Source organism: Aulonocara sp. 'chitande type north' Nkhata Bay, linkage group LG3 (genome assembly GCF_057382095.1).
Source record: "Aulonocara sp. 'chitande type north' Nkhata Bay isolate Kocher_YH1m ecotype deep benthic linkage group LG3, A_spYH_male_GT1.1, whole genome shotgun sequence".
NCBI lineage: Eukaryota > Metazoa > Chordata > Actinopteri > Cichliformes > Cichlidae > Aulonocara > Aulonocara sp. 'chitande type north' Nkhata Bay.
In genome coordinates, this window is record NC_141346.1 from 18,331,068 (window position 1) to 18,356,249 (window position 25,182).

Below are 25,182 nucleotides of genomic sequence, written 5' to 3' on the forward strand. Positions count from 1 at the left end.
TTTATTTATTAATTCCAGTTTCAGTTAATTATTATCATATTTTATTCATTCATTTTGGAACTCCTGGCCCTCTTTTTCTACCTTTTAAAAAAACTTATTTTTTACTTGAGCAAAGAAGTTGAATCTGTACTTCAGCTTTTACTTGAGTATTTTTACTGCTGAACTACAGATTGTCTGTACTTTTGCCACCTCCGTTAGTGTCTGTATTATTTGTGGTGGTTTTCAGGAACTAGAAAGTTGCTGTGAAGCTAATGTGGACTCACGTCATGCTACAAGAAACAGCTCCTCTCTTCCTCAGAAAAAATACAGATAAATCGCTTATTTACAGACCAATGGCTGATCAGTGATCTTTGGTGACGCTCTCAGCTGAGATGCAGAAACGAAACCTAACGTTCCCTCGTGGTGCCTTCAAAGACCCCTCCTGAGGTCATGTAAAACAGAAAGCCCAGCCTTCTCGTCGGTACGCTTTCCTCCTGTCTCAAATGTGTGACTCCCGTCTCCTAACATCCTTTATATTTATGGCCATTAAATTCACGAGAGGAGAGGAGAGGAGAGACACGAGCAGATGGATTCTCACTTTTACTTGTTTTCAGCGGGGCCCTGAAGGCAGCAGGAGCAGGGGTGTGTGGTTTGTGTAACTGAGGTGACAGCTTCACAGATCGGTCCACGCACTCTTTGTGTTCAGTCATCACTTTGCTGAGTCTGAGGAGGAGGTCTCTGTGTGCTCCAACATGAGGTCAGTCTGCCAAACCTTTGATAAATAATCGGTCATTTATCACAAATTGTCCACCTGATGGACTTTAAATCCAGCAGTAGTTTAGTTTACCTGGCGCTCAGGTGCACACAGAGGGATACAAAGTAACACAGTCCAGGAGTCTGTGAATCAGAGGAAGAGGAAAAAGTGGAGGTTATAAAATTATAAACCTGTTATGTAATAATAATAATCTGTGCTGCAGGTATCGATTATTTTAGTAATCAAATATTCTATCAGTCAAATAAGAAATAAAATAAAATTAATAACCTCCCACTTGGGTATCAAAATCCACACAATTTAGCCCTGATTGCTCACAACTACCTTGCATGCATGTTCGAGTCCGTGTCCCTGCTTGCCTACTTCAGTGCTTAACTCTTCAACAATATTAATTCCACATCATGAACACTGGTAACTGAAAAAACACGGGCAACTGATGCATCTTGTCAGGGTCCTGGGTTTTTTTGATGAAGTGTTTTGAGTTTCCTGTGTTTTTTGTCACTTTGTGTTGTAAGTTATGTCCTCATTGTTGGTCTTTAGTTACTCCCTTAAATCTAGTTTTTTTTTGTGCTCCATGCCTAGTATTTCCGTCTGTGTATTTTGGTCCTTAGAGTGCTCTGCCTTATGGTTTATATCTCTGTGTTTCTTAGTTGCTCTGTCTCCACGGTGTCAAGTTCACGTCTCAGTGTTGTACTTCCTGTTTTACTTTGAAGGTCTGTCTCATGTGCGTGCATCCTGCTTTGCTTCCTTGTCTCGTCAGTTCTGATTTCTCCCAGCTGTGCCCTCCTTCTGTCTCATTCCCCTCATTACTTCACAGTGTATTTAAGCCCTGTGTTTCTCTGAGTCAGTGTCGCGTTGTCCCTCATGTTGTGTGTTACTTGTGTGCCTCACTGTGAAGTTTAGTTTTGTATCCTTTCCTCAAGTCTGAAATAAAGCGGTGCTTTTGAGTTTATTTCCCGTGTCCCCGTGAGTTTGTGTTTGGGTCCTTTCCTGCCTGAACACAGCTGAAACATGACACATCTTACATCAATAACTAGACATTTTAACACTGGCATGTGATCAAATGAATTAAACATTGTATCACAAAACTTTAGCTGTCCCCCTGTGTTTGTGTCTCACTCCACATCTAAGGTTTCTTTTGGTTCCTCAGTGTGAGATTCAAACCACAGATCTACTTCACATCACTGATTTCATTGGTTGATCACACAAACTGAATTTTTATCAAGGAGAGGAGCTGGGAAGTGTGGGTGAGCTGGCATGAGAGTTTCTGAGTGAGGATGTTTGATCATGTGCTGGTTGTAGTGTGTCAGAGCACTGAGTGAGCCTCGGTTCAGCCAGTCCTGGTTTGATGCTCTCCCTCTGATGCTCCTCACAGCGTTTTCTTTGTGACTCTCTTACAGTGAAGATAGCAGCGCTCTGCTCAGCAGGCTGCAACAGTTGCAGTGTCACTTCACCTGGGATCTGAAGCTGGACGTATCCCCGAAAAAACTGATCACCCGAACAGAGATCGACATAGAGTTTCATCAGAGTCCGTATAAAGGAGCAGGTTGCTTCTACAGCCTCTTGGCTTATTTCAGGTACAGTTTCTGTAGCTGTCTGATGAAGGAAAAGCTAAAGTGGATTTATTCTGCTCATTCAAATCTCAACACTTTTATTTCTGTGACTCTGCTACAGAAGAGAAGAGCAGAGCTAACATTAGCCAGAAGAAAGACAGTTCTTCTCACTGAAGTCCGTCTGACCAAAGAGAAATTTGACTGTCAAAGGAAACAGTGGTCAGCATCAGCAGGATCTATATTTGAATGATAGAGAGATTGTTTTGTTTTCAGGATCAGATCCAACCCTGAGCTGTGTTTCTTCTGCTAATGTTACCTATCAGCAGTGCTCCTGCTGCTAACACAGATGAATTTTGTCTGGACTAGATATGGCTGGCTCATTTTTAACTCACTTCATAAGTTAACAATATAAATAAACAATCACCAGATTGATGCAGCTTAGCAAATACAGCTAGAAGAAAAACGTCAGCTTGCTTTACGTTTACTTCATTATTTCAACCTTAATAGATACACATGATAGAAAGAGAAACATTATTGGAGTATTGGACTGAAGTTTCTGATTCTTTAAGAATCTTGATATAAATCTGATACCTGAAGATTGTTTTGACTCTTGTTTTTCTGGTGGAAATGCAGTAATTATCTAACCCTGGAGTCATGAACCTCAGATAAAAACCTTAATGAATCATCAACAAGTGTTAGTTGAACCCTCAAGTCAGTTTCTTGTCAGGTGTCGTAAACACCAGATGTGGAACAGCTGTTGATGACCTGTTGGTCCTCAGGTATCTTCAGGATCAACGAGAGGAAGCGCTGAAACTTTTAAACCAATCAGAGGAGACCATCAGGGAGAGTTACGGTGATGAGAGTGAGAGGCGGCTGATTGTGACGTATGGAGACATGGCCTGGCTGAAATATCATGATGGAGACTTTGCACAGTCAGAAAGCTACTGTCAGAGAGTCGAGGACATACTGGTATGTAAACCAATCAGATCAAACATGATGATCACTGCTGTTGAACCTCTGACGCTTCCTTCTCCCTCTGCAGGTGAAGTATCCCACTGGTTCATCAGGAAGTCTCCTCCCAGAGGTGTATGGGGAACAAGGCTGGGCCTATTTCAAGGTGTCGAGGTCTTCTATATCAAAAGCCATCGACTGTTTTCGTAAAGCACTTGAGGTACAGACTCATGATGTTGAGTGGAACACCTGCTACGCCGTTGTCCTCTTTTGCGGAGAACAGGTCAGTTTTATGATAAGAATTCTTTATTTATTCATAAGGAACCCCATCAACTTGAACAATAGTGGTTGCTAATCTTCCTGGGGCCCAAGCCATCAAGTATAATATAATAAAACATTATAAAATAAAGATGATTGTAATACAGATGCAAAACATCCACATAATTTGGCTCTTACATCCACAATAATCGTAAAAATATAAGCATTGAGGCACAATACATGTGGAAAACAGGTCACAACATTACCCACTTACAATATTTACAATATTTATTAAAACTGTATAAATAGGCTTTTAAATGTTTTTTTAAATTATGAATAGTCACTAGTTCTCTAATTGCATAAGGCAGTTTATTCCACTTAAAAGATGCTCTGAATGTAACAGAGTTTTTCAAAAAGTTACTTTTTGCTCAAGGAATCTCTAAATTGCTAAAAATGATGTAGCATAATTATGTAGTTTATCTGGATACTGCAGCTGAGCACAGAAGAAATGTGGTGTATTTAACAGTATTGCTTTCTTTACAAATAAAAGTAAGTCATAGTTTAATTTAGCTTTTACTGGAAGGCAAAAAAGTTTATTGTGCTTTTAAAGGATACTGGTATAGTATCAACATCTTAACACTAAGGATGAAGAGTTTATTATCTTATATGGGTCCTCCTCAATTCAATTCAAATTCTTTATTGTTCCACAAGGGGAAATTAGTTTAGCAGCAGGATAAAAGTAAACAGAACAATAATATGAAATAATAATGACAATAGTGATAGAAAGTCCAAGGACAGTTATTTGTGTTAAGGTTCACCAGATGTGGAACAGCTGTTGATGACCTGTTATTGAAACCCCTCTTCTTAACAAAAGACAAAAAATTAACAAATCTTCTAAACGCTATTCAGTTCATTTCAATGAGTAATGATTAAACATGAAAGTGATAGTTTATGCTTTTTCACTGATTCTCTAAAAGGTCCGTCTTCTCGGACCGCTATTAGCTTAAGCTTTACCATTCCTAAATTATTAAAGACACAAATGAAGTTATAAAATGTTCAAATAATCCTGGTTTGATGTTAAAGCTCAACCTTCCCCCCCTTTTTTGACACATTCCAATGTGTCAAATCAACGGAGCTAGAACATTCAAAAAAGTTAGGCAGCTACAAAGTTTCCCAGACTCTTAAGGTGATCCGCGTGTAACGTTCTGACTCAGGTATTTAATATTTTAATAAATCTCGTTTAATTAACTGCCACTATTTAAACTAACCTTAAAGACATAATTTAAGAAAAGACCACAAAGAATAACATGATATCAGTGTTTTGTAAGCGCGTGCGGCCTTCTATGCTCGAAGCCTTTCCCCTCAATAGATCAGTCAGACATTCGCGCTGACTGTAGCTTTTAACCCTTATTAACTTGAGCACAACTCTACAATGAGCAACAAGTTGCAATATGTATAAAAATGATCATGGTTACACTTGCAATGAAAAATTATATCATTATCCTAACACCTGTAAATAGAAGATTCATCAGAAGTTATAACCATCACAGGAACACAGATGTTAGTATAAGGTCAAAAACTTCAATAAATGATCATCGATGCAATGCTTGTTGCATGATTCTCATACAATAATAATGCTGACATTGAAAATAACAGTATAACACCCCCTTTTGTCCCGTTTCACTTGACACCTAAACGTTTATAAATGCCTCTCTAATTCTTGATTTTATTTCCCCCTTTTCTCCCCTTACTGACCACAGCAGGGGGATCTTAGTTTTGAATCAGCCATGAATCCAGCTCACCTGATTCATCAGTGAGCTCCACCATCACTGGCGTCTGACAGGGTGGTGCTGCATACTCTTCCTTTAATATCACTATTTTCAACCTGTTAATGAGAGTGTTTAAACCTGAAGTCGACTACGTCCACAACAAGTCAATACAGCTGTAAATGAGGCCAATTATCAATCTATTACCAATCAATAACAACAGATAACTTCTATTTTATGCATGCTTTTAATCAACCACTCACCCAGAGGATCTCCAATCCCAGGAAATGCCTTCTCCTCCTTTAATGAGTCTGTCCTCCTTCCATGCCCTGGTAACTGGTCCATCCAGAGCCATATGATCTCAAATATACATACAACAAGCCAAACCACACCTTGGTCACACCAACCCCTTTCCACCCCCAAGATGTCCAATGCCATCCTAGTATGGACTGTCAAAAGTGGCTTTAACGCTGACTGTTCTGACAATCCATTTTATAACGTTCCTGGTCAGATTTGCCAATCTCTGCACCAGAGTTTTAAACGTTTCGCCATTTTCATTAGGTTTTATCTTTTATTTAGTTTCGACTCCAGATTTTCAATTTTTTGCCAGTTGTAATTAGTTTTTACCAATTCTTTGCTAGTTTAGGCTAGTTTATATTTTCTGAAAATCCTTAGTTTCAATTTAGTTTTATTTGTGTTTTGCAAAAGTTAAGTGTAACAAAATCTCAGTTGCATCATATCAGTCATGCTCTTCTAATTATCCTTGGGTGTTGAGACTAATAACTATTAACTCTTGCCGCACCGAGTGTTCCTAATTTTGGTTAAAGTTAATTGATAACCTTTTGAAGGCGATTGTTTCACACCTTTATTTAGATGTCCCAGTCCTGTTATCTCGGGATACATCACGCTGCCTTATCTGGGGTTAGCTATTTTCTTGGGATGCGAGTTAAGTGGGTGAGCTCTTCAACGAGGGGGAGCGTGCTCCCCCTGATGAGGTCTTCTAGGTAAGCTAGGTTAACCTTCTTGTGTGAGCTTTTCAAGTGCACTTTTAAAGTTTGTGGGATTTTTTGTTTTATAAATGTCCCTCAAGACCCCCTGATGACCCAGTAATTCATTCTTGCGCACTGTAGTACACATTTAGTTTTTTGCTTGTAGCTCTCATACTCTACTTGCCACTCCTCTAAGTCCTGATGTTTCTTAGAGAGGACAACAGAACCTTTAAAATTATATCACATGTGTGGGGGTGTGGCCTTGCCAATTGTTTTTCCCACCTTTTCAAAATGGCTGACGTGCCCACAAGCACATTTTATGGAAGAAAGAAAGGTAAGCTTGATATTTACAATTAAAATGTTTTGTTAAACTCAGATTTTTATTTTATTCAAAAAATAAACATCTGGTAAATAATTTCAGGGGTCTTTAAGAATTAGGCTCATTTACTTTCACAGGGAACATGACTAATTTATTAATGTGTGCTCTACACATTGGGACTTTATATTTATTTCACTTTTTCCTAATACCCAACTTTTGACAAAGGCGGAGAGAATTCTTAACACAATTATTAAGGGAGATTTTTCAAAATATGAGAGGGTCAGGACCCACTAAAAGCCACACAAAGATTATCGAGATGCAGTGGCAGATGTAATAGAGAAAGACACAGGGCCACCTGAAATCTGTCGTCCTATCTGGTGCAAAACCAACATGTAGTAGAATCTGGAATTTTGATTTTGAGTTAAAAATAAAATATGGGTAAAATGCAGAAATGTTTTCCAGTAAAGTAAAAAATAAGAGTCGCAATTATAGTTGAATCCATAACACCTAATTGTTCCTACGAGATCACGTCATTGCTGAGAGTTATCAGTGATCTCAACGTGTGAAAAGAACTCACAGTATCTGGGGTTTAAGCTCCTCTTGGCTGAGAAACCTGGGACAAACATGTGAACAAGACCTGAATAATATCAGTAATGAAGACTTCTCTCCAAAGATCAATAAAAGGAAGCCCCAATCTGATGAGAGTCTAGCAAAATATGGTTCACTCCACTTGCCTGAAATGGTTAGCAGTCCAAGGCATTTCAGTTGTAGAATGATTGGGTACAACAATGAAACAGATGTGAGATGAGGGAAGTGCCAAATGTTCCTTTGTGTCTCCAAATAAATCAGTACTTACTCAGATATCCTAAATAAATTGACTTTTGTGAAATAGAAAGGTCAGTGCCATCACTTATTCCTAAACCAATAGTTTACAGTTAGTGAAGTGTCAGTGACTTCTGGGTTGGTCCCTGATCTTCATCTTATGAGATTGTTATTTTAATAACACTTGATTCATTTAAAAGAAAAAAGAAAAAAAGAAAAAACGAAAATAATTTCTCCCTGTTTTTTCTTATTCTCTGGGTCTCAGGAGGACATTACGTCCCTCTCCACTACAAGACTCTTGTTATGTCTACAAAACAATCATATTAAAATCATCCTCAATTCTATTCTGGCGCTGTCTCCCGACTTTTCCTGACCAGATTCTGCGGGTGAACGGAGCAGCAACCCAGACGACTCGACTAACGTACTCCCTTAATTTCACTATAGCAGGGCACGCACACATCAATGCAACCAAACACATTTTGCTATAAATCTAGTTAATTTTAGTTAGTTTTGTGAACATTCAGTACAGTTTTAGTTAGTATTTCTTTTTTTTTTTGATTTTATTACCGTTAACGCAAATTCTTTCCACTTCTACTTTTCGTTATTTCATTTGTTGTCTTTAATAATAATAATCTCCTCTGCACCCTTGAATAAACACCATTAACATGATCAACCTTTTGCTGCTTGTTACTTCACCATCTTATTGAATCAAATACTTCATGCTTATGTGGTTTACGACATTATATTTATCTAAATCTCCACTTTGTGTCTAAATGTTTGAAGAATTTTTGAGGGTCAAATTTTGAGAATTTGACCATAGTGAAAGTTATGGCATTATCACCCCCTTTGGGGATTACCTGTTTCCAGTTTTGATGATATTCCTCCCCGTTCTTTATTTTTTTTTCAAGTACCCCTCTTCGGTGGCGAGAAACTGTTGGTGTGATCAAGCGGGTGCTGTAAAAACAAAAGCTCAGGACAGAACAGTCACCAGTCATGTACTTCATTCAAAATTAACAAATATTAAGCTTCATATTGATCCTCTGAGTGTAATGGTACATTTTAATTTGCACTTCTAAAAACAATATTTTCTTTATTTTACTCTTGTTCTTGTGCAGCACCACCCCTCAGCACATGCCCCTGTTATTTTATCTTACTTTTAAATTGTTGACTACTTCAAGAAAGCGCCCAAAAGACGGGGACCAGTGTTTATCATTACATATCTCCATTTTGAGTGTGGCTGTCTATCATTCCCCTCTTATTCATAGACCTCGGTGGAGGGTTTTTTGTTTGTTTGTTTTTTTTTTTCTAAAATTAATTGACTCTCTATAGTGACCCACTATGGTTAATAATAACATGCTCAGTCATGAGTGGGATCAAACCTTTTCTTCACTTTAGCATTTAATATTCCCAACAATATAATGTAATACCTTAATTAAAACACAGCTACTAAAACACAATTTCCTTAATGCAAACATCAGTAGCTCAAAATTAGCAACCAAAGGGTTCAGTCTGCAGTTCACACTGCTGTGAAGCTACAGCTCTTTAGTCTTTGTCATTCTTCTGTTCTTGCAGACAAAACAAAGCAAAACAAAACATCCACCCTTCTTTTACAGGCTGGGTGAATTGTCTGTGGACATTCAATAATCCTAAAGTCAGCACCGTTTTTGTCTCAGTATCAAGTCAGTTAAACTTTTAGTCGTCAGTCCATGACTTTTAGTCGTCAGTCATATGCATACATCCACACACATTCATACCAAAAGTTGCTGATAATGGAGTCTCACGCGCAGCCTATTCGAGGCTCCATCACCAGCAAGATGACGTCATCATTTTAAAGGAAACAGCTCCTTGTTTGTTTTTCCTTCTTTGGACTGGATTGACTCGCTGCAATCCTTTTAGGCTTCAGGATCAGTGTCCCATATAAGTCAATTTTCTCCCAAGCTCATTATAATCATGGAGAAAAAATACTTTGCGACTGTTTTCAATAAGAATATTTTATAGCGCTTTAAAGTTCAATCTCTCAGGCCTGGATTAAAGAGCTGATTTGTTAAATCAGGAACTCACAAAATACCAAAATATCACCACCGGTGGATCACACCTCTCAGATGTTCTTATCTCAGTGCACTGTAACAAAAGCAAACACAGACGTAACCAATTAAACACTCATATAATAACAGATACTGGGGCCCATTGCAAACATGTCCAAAATTCAAACCATCTTTCTCTCTCTTAGAGAAAGAGAACAATCCAAACCTCACTGATAGAATCAACCTAGTGTCAAACAAAACCCAAAGATCAACCAAAACTCCTTTTTGCACCAACAAAACATGTTGGATTTACTTGACTCAATAGTGGACATTAATTACACACCAACTCTTTACTTTGGCAAAAACGTAAACAACTAAGTTGAATAAACACAACCTTTTCATAATCTCTTCGAAATAAAACTCACACCATTCATTCATCATTTTCGCTCTGTACCACTGCTCCTTGTTAGACTGTGTGAAGCACAGTAAACAATTCAGTGGAGGCTTTGAGCCATAAACAGACATCACGCACAGACATTGTTTTCATTATCAAAGTGCTTCAGACCATGTCCTCTAAATCTACACAAATGCCCTCTGCGTGGCATGAAATACATTTAAGCAGTAAATAATCAATCAGTTCTTGCTGTTGTAACCAACTCCGTATTTGGATGTTTGTGTGCAGCATTTGTTAGTAAAGCATTCTTCATTGCATCAGCGTGTGTGTGTGTGTGTGGATCACTTCTCAGTTCATTGAATCAACATTTTAATTTGTGTGTGTGTGTGTGTCATTTCTCCCTCAATCAACGAGTGCATATGCTCATATGTATGTTTCTTTTCACTCTGAGTCGGTGCATGTAGATGTGTGTGTTTGTGTGGGTGTTTGTGTTCATCACTTTCCTGTTGTAGTGTTCTGGGTAAACCACGGCCTGAAGCGTGCCCTGGGTCCTGCCCTCCTCCTTTTCAGTCTGTTTGCATCCATTGGTGCTGCTGCTCAGAGTTCTGTCCATACTGGTTCTGGCCCCAATTGAGGCAGTCCTTTTCTCCAGTGTCCAGCATCTTCTCCTTATTTCGCTCCTCCTTAACTTGACCCTTTTGCTTCGGTCTTCCTTCAGGGTTTTGATACGCAGCTCAATTGTCTGGATGTCCGTTTGTTGCTTGCAGAAGTACGACTGCTGTCCGTTTGTTTGCAGGTGGAACGGCTGACATCCAGAAGGTGTATAGGAGAGTCTGCAGCTTCCACCTCCCCAGTGGAAGACCTCAATCTTTGTTCTGTTAGTTTTACACAGGCCTCAAGGCTCTCTGGGATCCCTTCTTGCACTCTCAAGCCCACGGCTGAGGTCGTAGTCGTGGTCCCATTCCACGGGAATGGAGTCCATGGTTGTTTGGGTGTCTCGGCCCGAGCGTTCAGTCCAGAGCTGGGCAGCCCAGGACGCTGAGCGATCGGAGGACGGCAGAGGCGACAGGAAGCCATCCCCCTAACGTTCGCTCCATAGCAGACCGGACAAATCACACTGCTCATCTAGCTCCAGGATGCTCCGGCCTGATTTCAAGTCCGGTGTCTAGGACTCCAAGCCTGATGGGTTCGATTTTCAGCTAGCTCCTCCTGGGCCATGCTCAGTTTCTGCTCTGATGCCTCGAGGTCTTATTGAGGGCAGAAACCTCAGAGTCTTTTCCGTAGAAATCAGATTTAAGTCCATTGATGTTTTCCTTGCTTTGCTCCACGGCCTTTTGCGGCTCTGCTGTTCGGCTCTTCTCAGAGGTCAGCTCCTGGCCGAGCCCCGACACCTGTGCCTTCAGCTTATTTTCTCCTGGTGTTTTGTCCATTCTGAGGTGACCTCAGTTACTCCTCCTGTCCCTGGCACGCCCTTTTTGCTGCCCGATGGTCATTGTTGGTCCGTCACTGTCCTGCACAGTTTTAATGCAGAGTGGTTAAGGTCAGCATGGTTTTGCTCGGCCTCACTTTTCATCTGGGCTTGATGGGCGTCTCGTCACAGCTCTGTCAGCTGAAGCTGTCTTTTTCCATATGGCAAGAATGTAAAGAGTGTGTGAGAGGGGTGTGTCCAATCAGGCACAATGCTGGTGGCTTTGCGAGTGCCTCGTTTTCCAAATCCAGATGTTTATTTGTCACGTACACAGCAACAGAGAGAACAGTCTGTTGTTGGGATGGCTGAGGTCCTTCACCATCTTCCTGGTCGTGGTCCAGCACCGCCTGCTGTAGATTGAGTGCAGGTCAGGGTGCACCGAGCGGATGGTGCGCTCAGCTGATTGCACAACCCTCTGTAGTGCTTGTCTGTCCGGCATGGTGCTGTTCCCGAACCAGACAGTGATATAGCTGCTCAGGATGCTCTCAATAGTTCCTTTATATAAGGTGGTCAGAATCGGTGGTGGGAGCCGGGCCTTTCTCAATCTTCTCATAAAGAAAACACGCTGACAGAAATCTCCCCGTGTAGTGAAACGGGCCTTGGATTACCGCTCTCCGTCTCTGCTGCATGAGATCATTTTCCTGCAGCACTGTTGACATTTTCAAGTTGTTGTTGCGGGTTCAGCTGCTTTAGCATTTAGTCAGGGTCACATCAAAGATGGTAGAGGAGAGAGCAAAGATGGTAGAGGGGAGAGCAGGAGTCCAGGGTCAGCCTCGGCTTTTCCGGGCCGACAAAGCAGCCTGTAATCAAGCATAAAGAGAAAAAACAAAACAAAACAAAAACAAACGAACAGGAAAATCATGTTGTATTGGCTGTGTTACTCAGAGAGGGGAAAAACAACGGGACCAGGCCCTGTGTCAGCCTTCTCTCCCCCTTTTTTTTTTTTTTTTTTTTTTTTTTTCACCATATAATCCTCTCATAACCCACCAAGCTGACAGGACAACACAGGTACATGTTAAAATTCTTAAGATCATGTTTAAAGCACAAAAATGGAATTTTCTTTCATTCAGTAATCACTTGTATTAATCAATCAGAAGAAAACATGTCACAATTTGACTTTTATTAACCACTAAATTTGTCGTGTAATCACTGGTTGTGATTTTTTTTTTTTTTTTTTGAAGTTAAGTTGTTGTCCTGCAACCCAGAGGGTTTATTTGTTAGTAGTGGATAAACTTTATTGTGTAACGGCGGGTGTATGTTAAGTTTCACTGCTTTAAACTTGCTGGAAAATCTTCACGTGTTCATGGGTGTAAGCTGTTTCTTCATTGCGTGTATGTGCGTTTGTAGATGGGCTAATTTAACGTTTTTTCTCAAACGAGGCATTTCTCTAGCACGTGCCTCTCTCTCACATTTCTCTGCTTGTGTGTGTTTTTGTTTCACCTTCTTGTTGTGATGCTCCAGGCGCCTTCCCAACCTCCACAAGTGCGTTGGCCGCAATTTTATGTGTAAAACTTCTCTTAATTTCTCCTTTAATTCGCTGCTAGCTGCTGTCTTTTCCACAGCTGCTGATTCTTGCTGATTTTGTGTCCATTACTATAATTTTGCTTCGGCCGCCGTGCTTGTGGGGGCAGTTGGTCCAGCCCCATAGCCACCTGTATCAACACACTGAGAGATTTATTTAATATCATTTTCATTACTGTTAAATAGACTAGCAGGCAAGACGCCCACCTTTGCACTGCAGACTACATGCCAGTCTCCCAACACACTCCTCTCTGAGTTTCAGCTTTAAACTCCAACATCATTCACACCCCAGTCATTCAACACCTTATTTGTAGTATCATAATCAGCAAAATCAGCGTTTTACTTACAGGCATGTATCATTGTTTGCAAATCAAAATTATAAAACTCAAAAACACGCTAAACAGGAAGCAAAGTCCTCTGTGCGCGTCACAGCTCATTTGCATGTTCACACACCGTCTAAAAATAGCTCGCAGCGCTGCAGTGCGCTGTCGTCACACACAGGGTCACACAAAGCTCAGACAAAACTCTTCTATTTTATATTACAAAGACGTCTTATATTTACAATTACTGACAGGGCTGACAGATTCAGCACCTAACAAATTTCGACAAATTTAAGTTAACGGGTCCAACCGAAGAAAGCTTCACTTTTTTGTAATCAATTAAACAGTATCTGTTACTTCTGGGAACAGTTTCTGACCTAACTTCTAAATCCCTAACTCAATTTAACTTTGTCCAAACAAGCACATGACACCGTTTTAAACGATGAGGAGTCTCGGTAACTCCTAGCTTATTTCGGGATGCCCTGTACCCCACAGTTAAACCAAAACTGAACTACCCCTGTTCGCCGACAGGTCAAGACCGCGCGTCCACGGCCAGGAGGGAGCGTAACCTCCGGGCTATGTGCTTCTTAGCATCTTCCAGTGCCGTCCTATAATAATTTTAACCTAACCGATTTTGAAAAATTTTACCATAACGGGTCCCACCGAAGAAAGATAACTTTTTTACGACCAATTAAACAGTCTCTGTTACTTCTGGGAACAGTTTCTGTCCTAATTTGTAAAACTATTAAACAGTATCTGTTACTTCTGGAACAGTTTCTGTCCTAATTTGTAAAACTATTAAACAGTATCTGTTACTTCTGGAACAGTTTCTGTCCTAATTTGTAAAACTATTAAACAGTATCTGTTACTTCTGGAACAGTTTCTGTCCTAATTTCCCTACCAAACTACCTGAGCCTTCAGCTCAATATCCAGGGACTCAAACCCAACATTATTACTTTCATATTTCTTCAACTTCATTAAACATTCTTAAGCAACTTTAACTGCATACCACACGGTGATTCTCATCAAAATCAAAACAGACACTCTACCAGTAATTTCAGTGAGTAGACTTTAATTTAGTCATATCCAATTTGGCACATTTTGGAAATCATTCAACAGGTAGTGCCTTACCTTTAGATAAGCCGGCTTTTGTCCACTCACATCAGACCACTGGCTCGTGCCTGTCCGTTCGACAACCTCGGACCGTCCAAACTTTTAAATTCCACCCCAATACCACAGGACGAGCCCCCAAGCTGTTAAGGTTCAAAATATTGGGGATGGAGACAAGAGAAAAAACCACAATAACAACACTGGTCCGGCCGGGTTGAGTCAAACGATGATTTAATGATCACACACGTGGGAGATGGACACTGATGCAGACAGCCTCAAAATCTCAAAATGGTGGAGCATTGCTCAAACTTTTATAACCTCTGGTGCCTCCACCTTATCATAAAAAGCCTAAACATTCACATGCTCTCTCTCACACAGCGCCTAAGCTACGACCTTGGCTCCCTGTTTATCTGCTCCTGCTGAAATGGGGCAGAAAACTCCAGCACACTCTGTTCTCTTCTACTCAGACAAATTAGACAATAACCTTCTGCGAACAGTATTTCTTATAACTCAGCAATATAATGCATCATAAAACAATATCATTCATTCACAACAAGTCAGCAATTTAATGTAATGCAAATCAGTTTAACTAATGCAATAGTTATCAGCTTCTTCTAATTCAGGAGAATAATGCAAACTAAAACTACATAATAATTCACAATCTTTAATTAGGGGTATAACATGGCATAAAATAATATCATAATTTTACATTTGCCATTAAGGAGACAAGATGCAGTGGGGATAAAAGAGACCTGGAGTCTTTTGGTCTTCCTCTGAGGTGCTCTAAAACAGCGCCCGGAAGACAACAACTCAAACTCACTGTGAAGTGGATGGTTCACACAATTAATAATAGAATGAGCCTTACTCAGCACATTTCTATTGTAAATGGCCAAAAGTCCATCGTGCCAATGCCCTGAAATTTTGCGAGCAGTTTTTACCAGAAGTCCCAACCGATTCTTATTCCTCACCGTCAGGTTACCAAACCAGGCAGCGATACAAAAAGACATCACAGATTCGATAAAACTTCAATAAAACAAAGAAACATCTGAGATTAGACATTAAAAGATCTCATTTTACTTAAAAAGAACAGTCTTTGTTGAACCTTTTTAGTAGTGGCATCAGCATGAGATTCAAAACACAGTTTATGGTCAAGTCAATCAGCAGCTTTAATGACAGTAGGTGATGAGCTATAAGAGGACTTCCTAAAATTGAGACAGCACCAAATGATGAGAGTAAACTTTAGGGCTCCTTCAGTGGCCTCAGTTACTTCAGCGTCAGTATATTTTTTAGAAGTTTCAATGACTAATATTTATTCAAGCAAAAGAAACTGTGGACTAACCAGTTTCTCATCTGCAGTGGGTTTTAGAAAACTTACAGGAAGATGAGGAATCCCAGGCCATCAAACAGCTTCGCTTTGCATTGGAGATCAACCCAAATAACGCTGCTCTGCAGTGCACGCTGGGTGCAAAGCTGGCAGCCTATAAGAAATACGAAGAGGCTGAGAGTCTGGTGAAGAAAGCACTAGAAAATGATCCTGATAACCCTCATATCCTCCGCCACTCAGGAAAATACTTACGTGAACGGGTAAGTCTGCAACTTTGGTCTTATAAATTCTTACTTCTGCTCACTGGGTCTTTGGCTTAGTAACAGCAGACCAAACAAAAGTTAGGAAATCCGTCTGTAGAGACTCATCCTCAGTTTTTTAAAAACGTTTTCTTCATAGAAACTATTCTAAGATTATTTACAGTATGTCAAGGCACCTGCAGTGTTATACTTAGAAATTAATTCAATGTTAACAACTTGGTGACAGTGGGGAGAAGAGAACGCCAACTCTGCTTGAACCGAGGGTAAAGGTACCAGATGATCGAAGTCCAAGATTCTAGTCTGGAAATCTTCCTGGGCCCACCATTCATGCCATTAGCTTCTGTCTATAAATGAAAGCACATTCACCATCCACTTTAAGGCCTCCTCAACCATACAAGCCTTAATAGAGCATCATCAACAGCAGCCAGGTCAATAAAGACACTTTATTTAAAGGTTATAAAACCTGTCCTCGTATGACTCCAAAAGTTTGGTGTTCATTTTTGGCTCCTGGGAGTTTTTAGAACAACTCTGTGATCTCTGGGGATGCTGGCTGGCTTTAGGCTTTGGCCTTCATTTCCTTTCCTATTTTGTAATCCTGAACAGCTTGGGTGTTTTTGCTCTCCTTAATCCTGATACTGTACTGATTCAGGGACAGGAACAACCAGCCATTAAACCTGAGGTAGACAGTCAACTGTGGCGTCCACTGCTGCAAATTTGTATTAATGTTTTACAGGAAGTTGCATAAATTTCCCATAGTAAGTACAGACACACTGATTACATTTCAAATTTATGAATATCCATCCATCCATTCATCTTCTTCCACTTATTTCAATGTGGAGGAGCAGCGGCTCTACTCTGAGCCCCTTTTGGACGGCCAAACTCCTCACCCTATCTTAAAGTGAGAGGCCAGCCACCCTTTGGACAAACCCCTTGTATCTGCAATCAGATTTGGTCACTAGTCAAAGTTTGCAAACATAGGTGAGGGTAGAGGCATAGATCGACCGGTAAATCAAGAGATTCGCTTTTATGCTCTCTTTTCACCACATCTGACCGGGGCAGCATCTGCATCACAGCAGCTGCAGGACCAATCCATCTGCCAATCTCCCCTCATTTGTGAACAAGACCCTGAGACACTTCAATTCCTCCACTTGGGGCAGTAATTTGTCCCTGAATCAGAGTGGGCACTCCACCCTTTTCTGGCTGAGGACCACGGCCTCTCATTTAGAGGTGCAGATTCTAATTGCTGCCACTTCACACTTGCCTGCAAACCGCTCCAGTGCAAGTTGGAGGCCAAAACCTGATGAAGCTTATAGAACCATATCCCCTACAAAAGCAGAGCCGAAATCCTGATCCAGCCCTAACTATATGCTTTAGCAAAAAGGAAAGTTTTAAGCCTAATCTTAAAAGTAGAGATAGTGTCTGAGGGATTCCATTCGTCTTTTTTCCCCTTTCCCTCCTTTTTTTTCTTTTTTATAGACTTTCATGCATTTATATAAGTTGTTGGTGTGAACAAGAGAGAATTTCCTTACAAATTCATTACCTTTTCAGTGTTTGCATTTATAGCTGTTAAGAGAGTTTGAACCATTCTTCTGTTATTTTTCTTCTTCTATCCTCAAATTGATCTGAATATTTGTATCTGATAAGTGTTTTTAAATCTGTTCCAGAATCGACTGGATGAGGCTATTGTCGTGTTTGAGCGAGGACTGAAAAGGGGCGATCAATTATCTTCCTTCAACTACCAGCTGGCTCTGTGCTACAAGCAGAAAATGATTGCTGAGGAGCGTCGCAGGCGCTTCAGCAACAGAGGTACACAGAAATATACTGCATATTGTCCTTAAATAAACACCACTCAAATCACCCTTTAATGCTCCACAGAAGAGGTGCGTAAGTGGAGGCGTATTTGTATCAGTCACCTTGAAGAATCTGTGAAGAGGAAGAGACCTTTTGTCCTGGCGTGGGCTGAACTGGCACTGCTGTGTGCAGAGGCAGGGGATATGAGCAGGTACTTGTCTAAACAAAGCTGCAGGTTTTCCTTCTTTCTTTCCTCTGGCTGTAGATTCCTCATCATCTCTTTGTTTCTCAGGGCTGAGGAGGCTTTCCAGAAGTGCTTGGAGACGTTATCAGAGGTGGAGGAGGAAAAGGATTGTCAGACTATCCATCAGCGCTGCGGTGACTTTCTTCATTATCACAAAAAAAACGAGGCTCAAGCCATCGCTCACTATACCAAGGTAAGTTTCCAGGTGCCAGACTGATTGGTCCTATCTGAAGAAAAAATGAAGGTGACAGGTAGCTGATCCATCAGAGGGCAAATTACACCAAGGTGAGGCAGCTGCATGTACAGTGTTAGACATGCAGCTGCCTCTTAATGTCCCACGTTTCAACCCAAGAAGAACAAATGAAAGAAGAAAAACTAACAGGCCTTGTTTGGAGGGTGGAGGTGTCGGGGCAGTAATGTGAAACATTTCACCGCTCACATCCACCACATGACCTTAGTATGGATGGATTTATCTTCACCATAGTCTTCTGCTGTTTTCTCTCTGCAGGGGCTGCTGATACCACTGAAAAAATATAATTGGAGACAGTGTGCTAAGGTGAGCACTAGAGACATAACAAAGGTTACGTGTTATATAAACTCAGTGTTGTTACTAACTCGTGCGGTGTGAGCAAAACCTCATATCAAAGCTCGCTTGATTTAAATGATTTGTTCAATACCACCTACTTGTGCTCCTGAGGACTGTTTTCAACTTACGTTTTGAAAACTACTGGTGACTGTCAGTGGTACTGTCTTTCACTAGGTCTTGTGAGGAGATGTGGCATCCATCCCACTTTGGATGGAAATCCTTTCATTTCAAAAAGTCTGGCCAAATTTATGAAAACCCCCCAAGTCACTATCCAGAGTTGCAGTCTTACACACCTCTCTATAGCTTTTCTCCTTCTGTTGTCCCCCGAAAACTCTTAGAAACATTTTAAGCTGGTAATCAGGCCCCATCTTATCTTAAAGACCTTATAGTACCATATCACCCCATTAGAGCAATTCAACCTCAGATTGTGGGCTTACCTGTGGTGCCTATACTATTTAAATGTAGGATGGGAGGTGGATCCTTTAGCCTCCAGAGTTCAAATTTCAAAATGTCGCTTTTTTTAATTAAAGCATAATGTAATGTTTTCTCCCACTAAAAACGTTACACCCAGATGAACAGAATCTACTTCTTTGGAACATAAATTAATCTTTCATTGTTCCTCTATTTTTTCCTGCAGAAACTGAAGCAGATCGCTGACAGGCGTCTGGCAAAGAATCGGGGTGATGGTGAAGCTCTCGCTCTGCTGGGTCAGGTGGCCAGAGCTGAGGGCGACAGGAAGAGAGCTGCTTTTTTTTATGAGAAAGCTCTGAACTGTGACAAGGACAATGAAGAGTACCTGTCTGCTCTGTGCGAGCTGCGCCTGGAGCTGCAGGGATCATCCTCTGATTAATCAGGATCACTGCAAAAACTGGCTATAACTAACTTACAATCTTACAAGGAGCCAAAAGGTATTTTAATTTTGTTTTGGGAGTGATACACTCAGAGAGAGCAGGATGGAATTCATCTTTTACAATATGTATTTTATCTCTTAGCTTCTAAATCATAAAATGTGTTATTTGCATATGTAATTTTTTGTTGTGTTCATATATCTTGGAGAAAAATGTTAAATGTTGCTCAATTTTCAACAGAAGAGTATTCAAAAACGATAAATAGGAAAGTTAGGAGAACTTAAATGAAAGTTTAAGTGTAGAAAGGAAAATCATGTCAAAATACTTTTTTGCAGAATATAACTAATGTTGATTAATTCATAAGAATAAGAGAAAATTTCCACCCTTTAACTGCAGCCAGGAGGTGGCAGCACATCTCCTTTCTTCTTAGCTTTCTACTCATCTACATGTACCCCCTTAGTGGATTTTAGTCCTGTGTTTTTTTTTTCTGTACCCTCATGGTTGTGTGTTTCCCTGAGTGCCTTTCTGTGTGTCTAGTTTATATTATTTCCCAGAGTAGTTTGTATTGTTTTACCAGCCAGCAAATAAAGCTGTGTTGTCTTCGCCTCCATGAGTCTGCATTTGAGTCCTCTCCTGCCTGCACACAGCCAGGAACCTGCCCAGTTTCCAGACAGTCGGTCACACACTCCCCACTCTGACCAGCTCTGCTCGAGCCTTCATGTTAAAATCTGTGTAAACAATAACCTGGCACCAGAAGTGGCTCTATATTAATTTCTATGAGGTGAAATAATTTGCTTTTTTCCGTTTGATCCCACTCACTCAAACATGCAGTATTTGATGATTAACCCCATCTTAGGAAAAGTCATGTAATGTGAGATCTTTGGGGAGGGGGGGGGGGGTTGTTTTTTCTTAAAGCTTTGAGGTTCCAGTGGTGGTTCTAGTGTTAACAGAGTGGACAGACAATACAGATACAAACAACATGATGCAGACACTAGCAGCATGTAGGAGGACTACAGGGAGGGTGTGAGACTTTTGCAGGATGGTGCAGTAACAGAAACTTGTTCCTGAATGCAGAAAAGACCCCAAACAAAACTGGTATTCGACTTCAGAGGAAAGCGGCCCATGCACACCCCGATATGACTCAAGGACACTGCTGTGGAGGTTGTGTAGCATGTAAGATTCCTGAAAGTCTGCCCTCGACCCCGTACGCCTCCTTCATTGTATAATTTAAAACAGTAAAAGTTTGCCATTACCTGAACGTCCTCATAGAAGAGCTCATCTCAACTCTGCACCTGTCCTTTCTACTTAACTTTATTCCATATTTTACGGCCTCGGATCACATACATGAGTAAAAGTAAAAATGAGATAAAAGGAAGATTTCTGCCTTTATTTCTGTTAAGAATGCTGCAGAAAACAGCTAAAGCGTCCAGATGTGCCGTTGCAGTGCAGGAAGGATTCTGCGTAGGAAAGAAAAATTTCACATTACATGGAACATATTTTTCAGATTTAGAAATTCTCTACAAAGTGATTACATCTGCGATATCCGTCAAATGTTTCAATAATTTTAACAAATGTATGTTCTTACTGGTCCCAAGAACCGGTGTGTTTGAATGTATTTCTTTGAACTGTGTCTCAGGGTTTGCATCTGTTTTTAATTCAAAGCAGAGATTCTTGTTGAATTTGTTTTTATTTATTCTGTTCTTATTCTAATGAAATTGCACATTCAATGCATATAAACATATTTTATCAGACATTACAGTCTGTAAGGCAGGGTTAGGAGAGGTGTGCTCACATGTTGGTGTCATACTCTACATTCTTCTGACAGCTGTAAATAAAAACTGATTAGAGCATCCGAGAGCAAACATCTGGCACTTTAGTTAAACACAGTTTAACTGTGGGCAGGATTGAACACAAATATTGCAGGAGTTGGATTAGAAATACTCCCACATACAGCTCTACTCTGAACTAACCTGAGTTTAATTTCTCTTTAGTTCTGATCTCACTGCTGAGCTGCACCACAAACCAAGGTCAGTAACCTTCTTCTGTCACACTGTAAACCTGACTCTTCAAGGAGACTGTGGGACACATTTATTAAGAACAGGGTGCAGCTAACTGCAGACAGACTTGCCTTCAGTCACATCAGTGATATCTATCCTCCTCCTCGCAATCCAAAGGTTTTCATTTCCCACTTCCTGTAAACATAATACAAATCCTGTTGTTGATGATCAGACAATTTTAAGAAATTAATTTTTTTCTTTTAAACATCCAATACTCAAGAATGGCTGATTTGAGGAGTTTAGTGTTTGTAAGGGGTGTCTCAGTGCTAAATTAATTAAACATTTCTACGTGTCCCTTTTTGTTCAAGATACAATAAATTCTCCCCCAGCTCGTCTGACTGTGAGTCCCAGCAGCTCTCAGTTCTTTAAGGTCAAGGTCAAGGTCAAATTTATTTATATAGCACATTTCAAACAGCCGATGCTGCACAAAGTGCTTAACAATATAAAAATGGTATTAAAAAGCAACGTCATACAATAATAACAATAAAAAACAATACGGTAATAGGACAGTAAAAGAATTAAAACAATAACTAAACTAATTCAAATAAGACCAAAATGCTTGGGTCATAGTGTGTTAAAAGCCAGGGCATAGAAATGTGTCTTTAGTAAAGATTTAAATTGCTCAAGTGTTTGTGCAGATCTAATATTTAAGGGGAGACTATTCCAGAGTCTGGGACCTGCCACAGAGAAGGATCTATCACCACGGGATTTGAGGTTAGTCCGTGGGATGGACAACATTAGTTTTGATCTAGACCTCGTGGTTTTTCCTGGAGCATAGGCAGAGAGGAGCTCAGACAGGTAAGGAGGGGCTCGGGCGTTAAGTGACTTAAAAACAAAAAGTAGAAGTTTAAATTGGATCCTGTAGGAGACAGGAAGCCAGTGTAAAGAAGCTAAAACTGGGGTTATATGCTCTCTCCGTTTGGTACCAGTTAGCAGGCGAGCAGCAGCATTTTGAACCATCTGAAGACGATGGATGGTGGCCTGATCTAGACCATAATACAATGAATTGCAGTAGTCCAATCTGAAGGAAAAGGGAAAAAAACACGCTAAAAGACATTAGGTATGGCTTTACCTTGGCTAGCTGTCTTAACTGAAAAAAACAGGACTGAACTGCTGCACTCACCTGCTTATTCAATTTAAAAGAACCATCAATGTAGACACCGAGGTTTTTTACATGTGTTTTACAATACGAGGAAACGGTGCCCAGAGTGCTGTCGATATGATTAAAGTTGCCAAAAATGACAACCTCAGTTTTATTTTCATTTAGCTTTAAAAAATTTAATGACAACCACTGTTTGACATCATCAAGGCAGCGTAATAAGTGCTGCGGATGGTCTGACCCTGCTTTTAAAGGTAGATAAATCTGCAAATCATCAGCAAAACAATGAAATGAAATGCTGTACCACGAGAAGATGGAGCCCAATGGCAACAAATAGAGTGCAAACAGGGCAGGACCCAAAATAGAGCCTTGAGGTACATCGTATTTAAGAGGGGCTATTCTGGAGTTGTGGGGGCCCATATTGACATAAAAAAAACCTTTCTGACAAATAGGAACAAAACCACTGTAGGGCAGATCCTTTTAGGCCAGCATGAAATTCTAGCCGTGATAACAGGATGTCATGGTCGACCGTGTCAAAAGCTGCTGACAAGTCCAACAATAAAAGGGCAGCAGCAAATTATTTTCAAGTTGGGCACCTGGTTGTTTTTCTTTTGTCCTCTGTGTTCACGCTTATAAGAAGTCTTCAGTCTGTGCTGTAAATATGTTGCAATAATCCACTTCTTTGAAGAACCACAGGAATGTGAGACTGGGCAATCGACTTTTTAACGGAAATTAGACCTCCACCTCTCAGCTGCTGCATGTCTCTTCTCATGGAAAACCTGATGAACGGATGCCAAAGAGCAAACAGCCAACAGCGGAGCTTTGTTTTAGGTGGTGGCCACATTATTCATAAGCGATGTGTGCTTCCTTCAACTTTGTTTAAAGTCAGGCTTACAAATCAGGCTTTTTCTTAGTTATATGCTGACTTATAAATAAGTAAGAAAACTAAAATATTTGATAACATCTGGCAGTAAAACTTCTTTAACTCTAACTCAGAATCAAAGATGAAGTTGTTTGGCTGCTAAAGCTCAGTCTGTTCCTGTGAGACAGAAACAAGAAGACAGATCAGAGTTTGTGAAACTTTTCATTCTTTTTATTGTTTGAGGAATGAAAGTCAGTGTCAGTGGTGATGATAGCTTTGTTCACTCAGGCCCGTATAGACCTTGGTTAGATAGCAGTGATGTTTGTTCATCATCGTCATCATCAACTTTATTTATAAAGCACTTTAAAATAGAATAGAATAGAATTCAACTTTATTGTCATTGCACATGCACAGGTACAGGGCAACGAAATGCAGTTTGCATCCATCCAGAAGTGCTTTAGTGATATAGATATATTACAATATATATTAGCAAAACAACCACAGCTGTACATTGGAACTGTAAAATAAAATTACATGAGCTATAAATAAAAACCAAATAAAAGAAGAGGTCAGAACACACAGGACTCTTAAATAAACTTCTTTACTGTCATTCTGCAACAAACAGCACAGGAATGCAAACACCGGCTTACAGGTGTGGAGAGCGCTCTGTAAACGAAATGTATACAAACGTGCTGAATGTAATTAACATCCAAGTCATATCTTACGTTTAATTAACTCTCTAATAGTAAAACCAGAAACACAAATGAATATGTCTGTGTATGATCACCTTTATGCACAAGTTTCATCCTCACCAAACCAAACAGTACTTTACATTTTGTTGTGTTCACTGCAGACATACAGAAGCTGTGTGTCAGCAACATTTCAGGTGACCAGTGTGTGGTGGTTTAATCTGTCTGAATAACTCCAATCACATTTCATTGGCTGCTTTAGTGTTATAGAAATTTTAGTTTATCCTCACATCTAGATTTATGTGTTTACAATCTCACTGTAGGATTTGGCATAACCTTTGTTTGCTTAGAGGAAGTATGTGTGTGTGTCAGTATGACCCTGTGAAAACTGCTTAGCTTGGCGTAACAACGTTTCACTATGTTATCCGCTAACTGTTTTACTCAGAAGGACAAAACTCCCAAGATGACCAGTGCCAGGAGCTTCCTGGGAAAAGACAGTGGGAGCTGCTCTCTGCCCAGCCACAGCCCGTGGGACAGAAACCTGTTGTACGTAAGTGTGTGGGGGTATAAGAGAGGAGCTGAGACGTCTCAAGGGCAGAGCTGGCATGACTGTGAACTGTGATGTTTGATGTGTGTTGGCCCTCCTTCATGCATGCAGTAATTAAAATAGCTTGACCAGAGCTGACTGTGTTGCAGAACTTTTTTTTACAGAAGATTCCACAACAGTAGATTGAGCAGTTGTCCTTTGACCTTTAACCTTAACGCTCTGTGTTGTTTCCTCTTTTAGACCAGAAAACCATCACATACCATTATTTCTGGTACTGAAAAAAAACACAAATAGAATTAATGAGAATGAAGAGGACAGAGGGAAAGTTTAAAAATCTGTGAAGGTTCTCAGTCATCCAGGTCATCGTAGTCTAAAGAGCTTGTAAAGAAAAGCGTCTGGACTTCTTTAAGTTGCTTGAAGACGTTTCACCTCTCATCCGAGAAGCTTCTTCAGTTCTAAGGTCAAATGGTGGAGAGTCCCAGATTTAAACCCAGTGGGAGTTTCCCCCCACAGAGGGACAAAGGACCCCCTGATGATCCTCTACCTAACCACATCAGCCAAGGTGTGAAAATGGGTGTAGGTCACAATCAGCCAGGGTTTCAGATGAGCTCATTGTGAAACCTGGCCCC

The 25,182-nt window shown here is 40.4% G+C and overlaps 1 protein-coding gene across 1 annotated transcript; it reads left to right on the forward strand.

Annotated features, from left to right (window-relative positions):
- Nucleotides 1-668: 668 nt before the first annotated feature.
- On the forward strand, nt 669-19,904 carry LOC147334317 (antiviral innate immune response effector IFIT1-like). Its single transcript, XM_086286514.1, has 10 exons — nt 669-736; nt 2,152-2,328; nt 3,084-3,273; nt 3,347-3,538; nt 15,603-15,830; nt 17,495-17,636; nt 17,706-17,832; nt 17,914-18,058; nt 18,374-18,421; nt 19,089-19,904. Exons 1-10 carry the CDS (start codon nt 732-734, stop codon nt 19,299-19,301), a joined length of 1,467 nt encoding a protein of 488 aa, XP_086142640.1. The 5' UTR covers nt 669-731; the 3' UTR covers nt 19,302-19,904.
- The last annotated feature ends 5,278 nt before the right edge of the window (nt 19,905-25,182 follow it).

Excerpts from the sequence above, each read along its gene's own strand:
- LOC147334317 (XM_086286514.1), top strand. Across the intron at positions 3,274-3,346 it reads AGAGAGTCGAGGACATACTG|GTGAAGTATCCCACTGGTTC; the intron begins GTATGTAAACCA and ends CTCCCTCTGCAG. Across the intron at positions 18,422-19,088 it reads ATTGGAGACAGTGTGCTAAG|AAACTGAAGCAGATCGCTGA; the intron begins GTGAGCACTAGA and ends TTTTTCCTGCAG.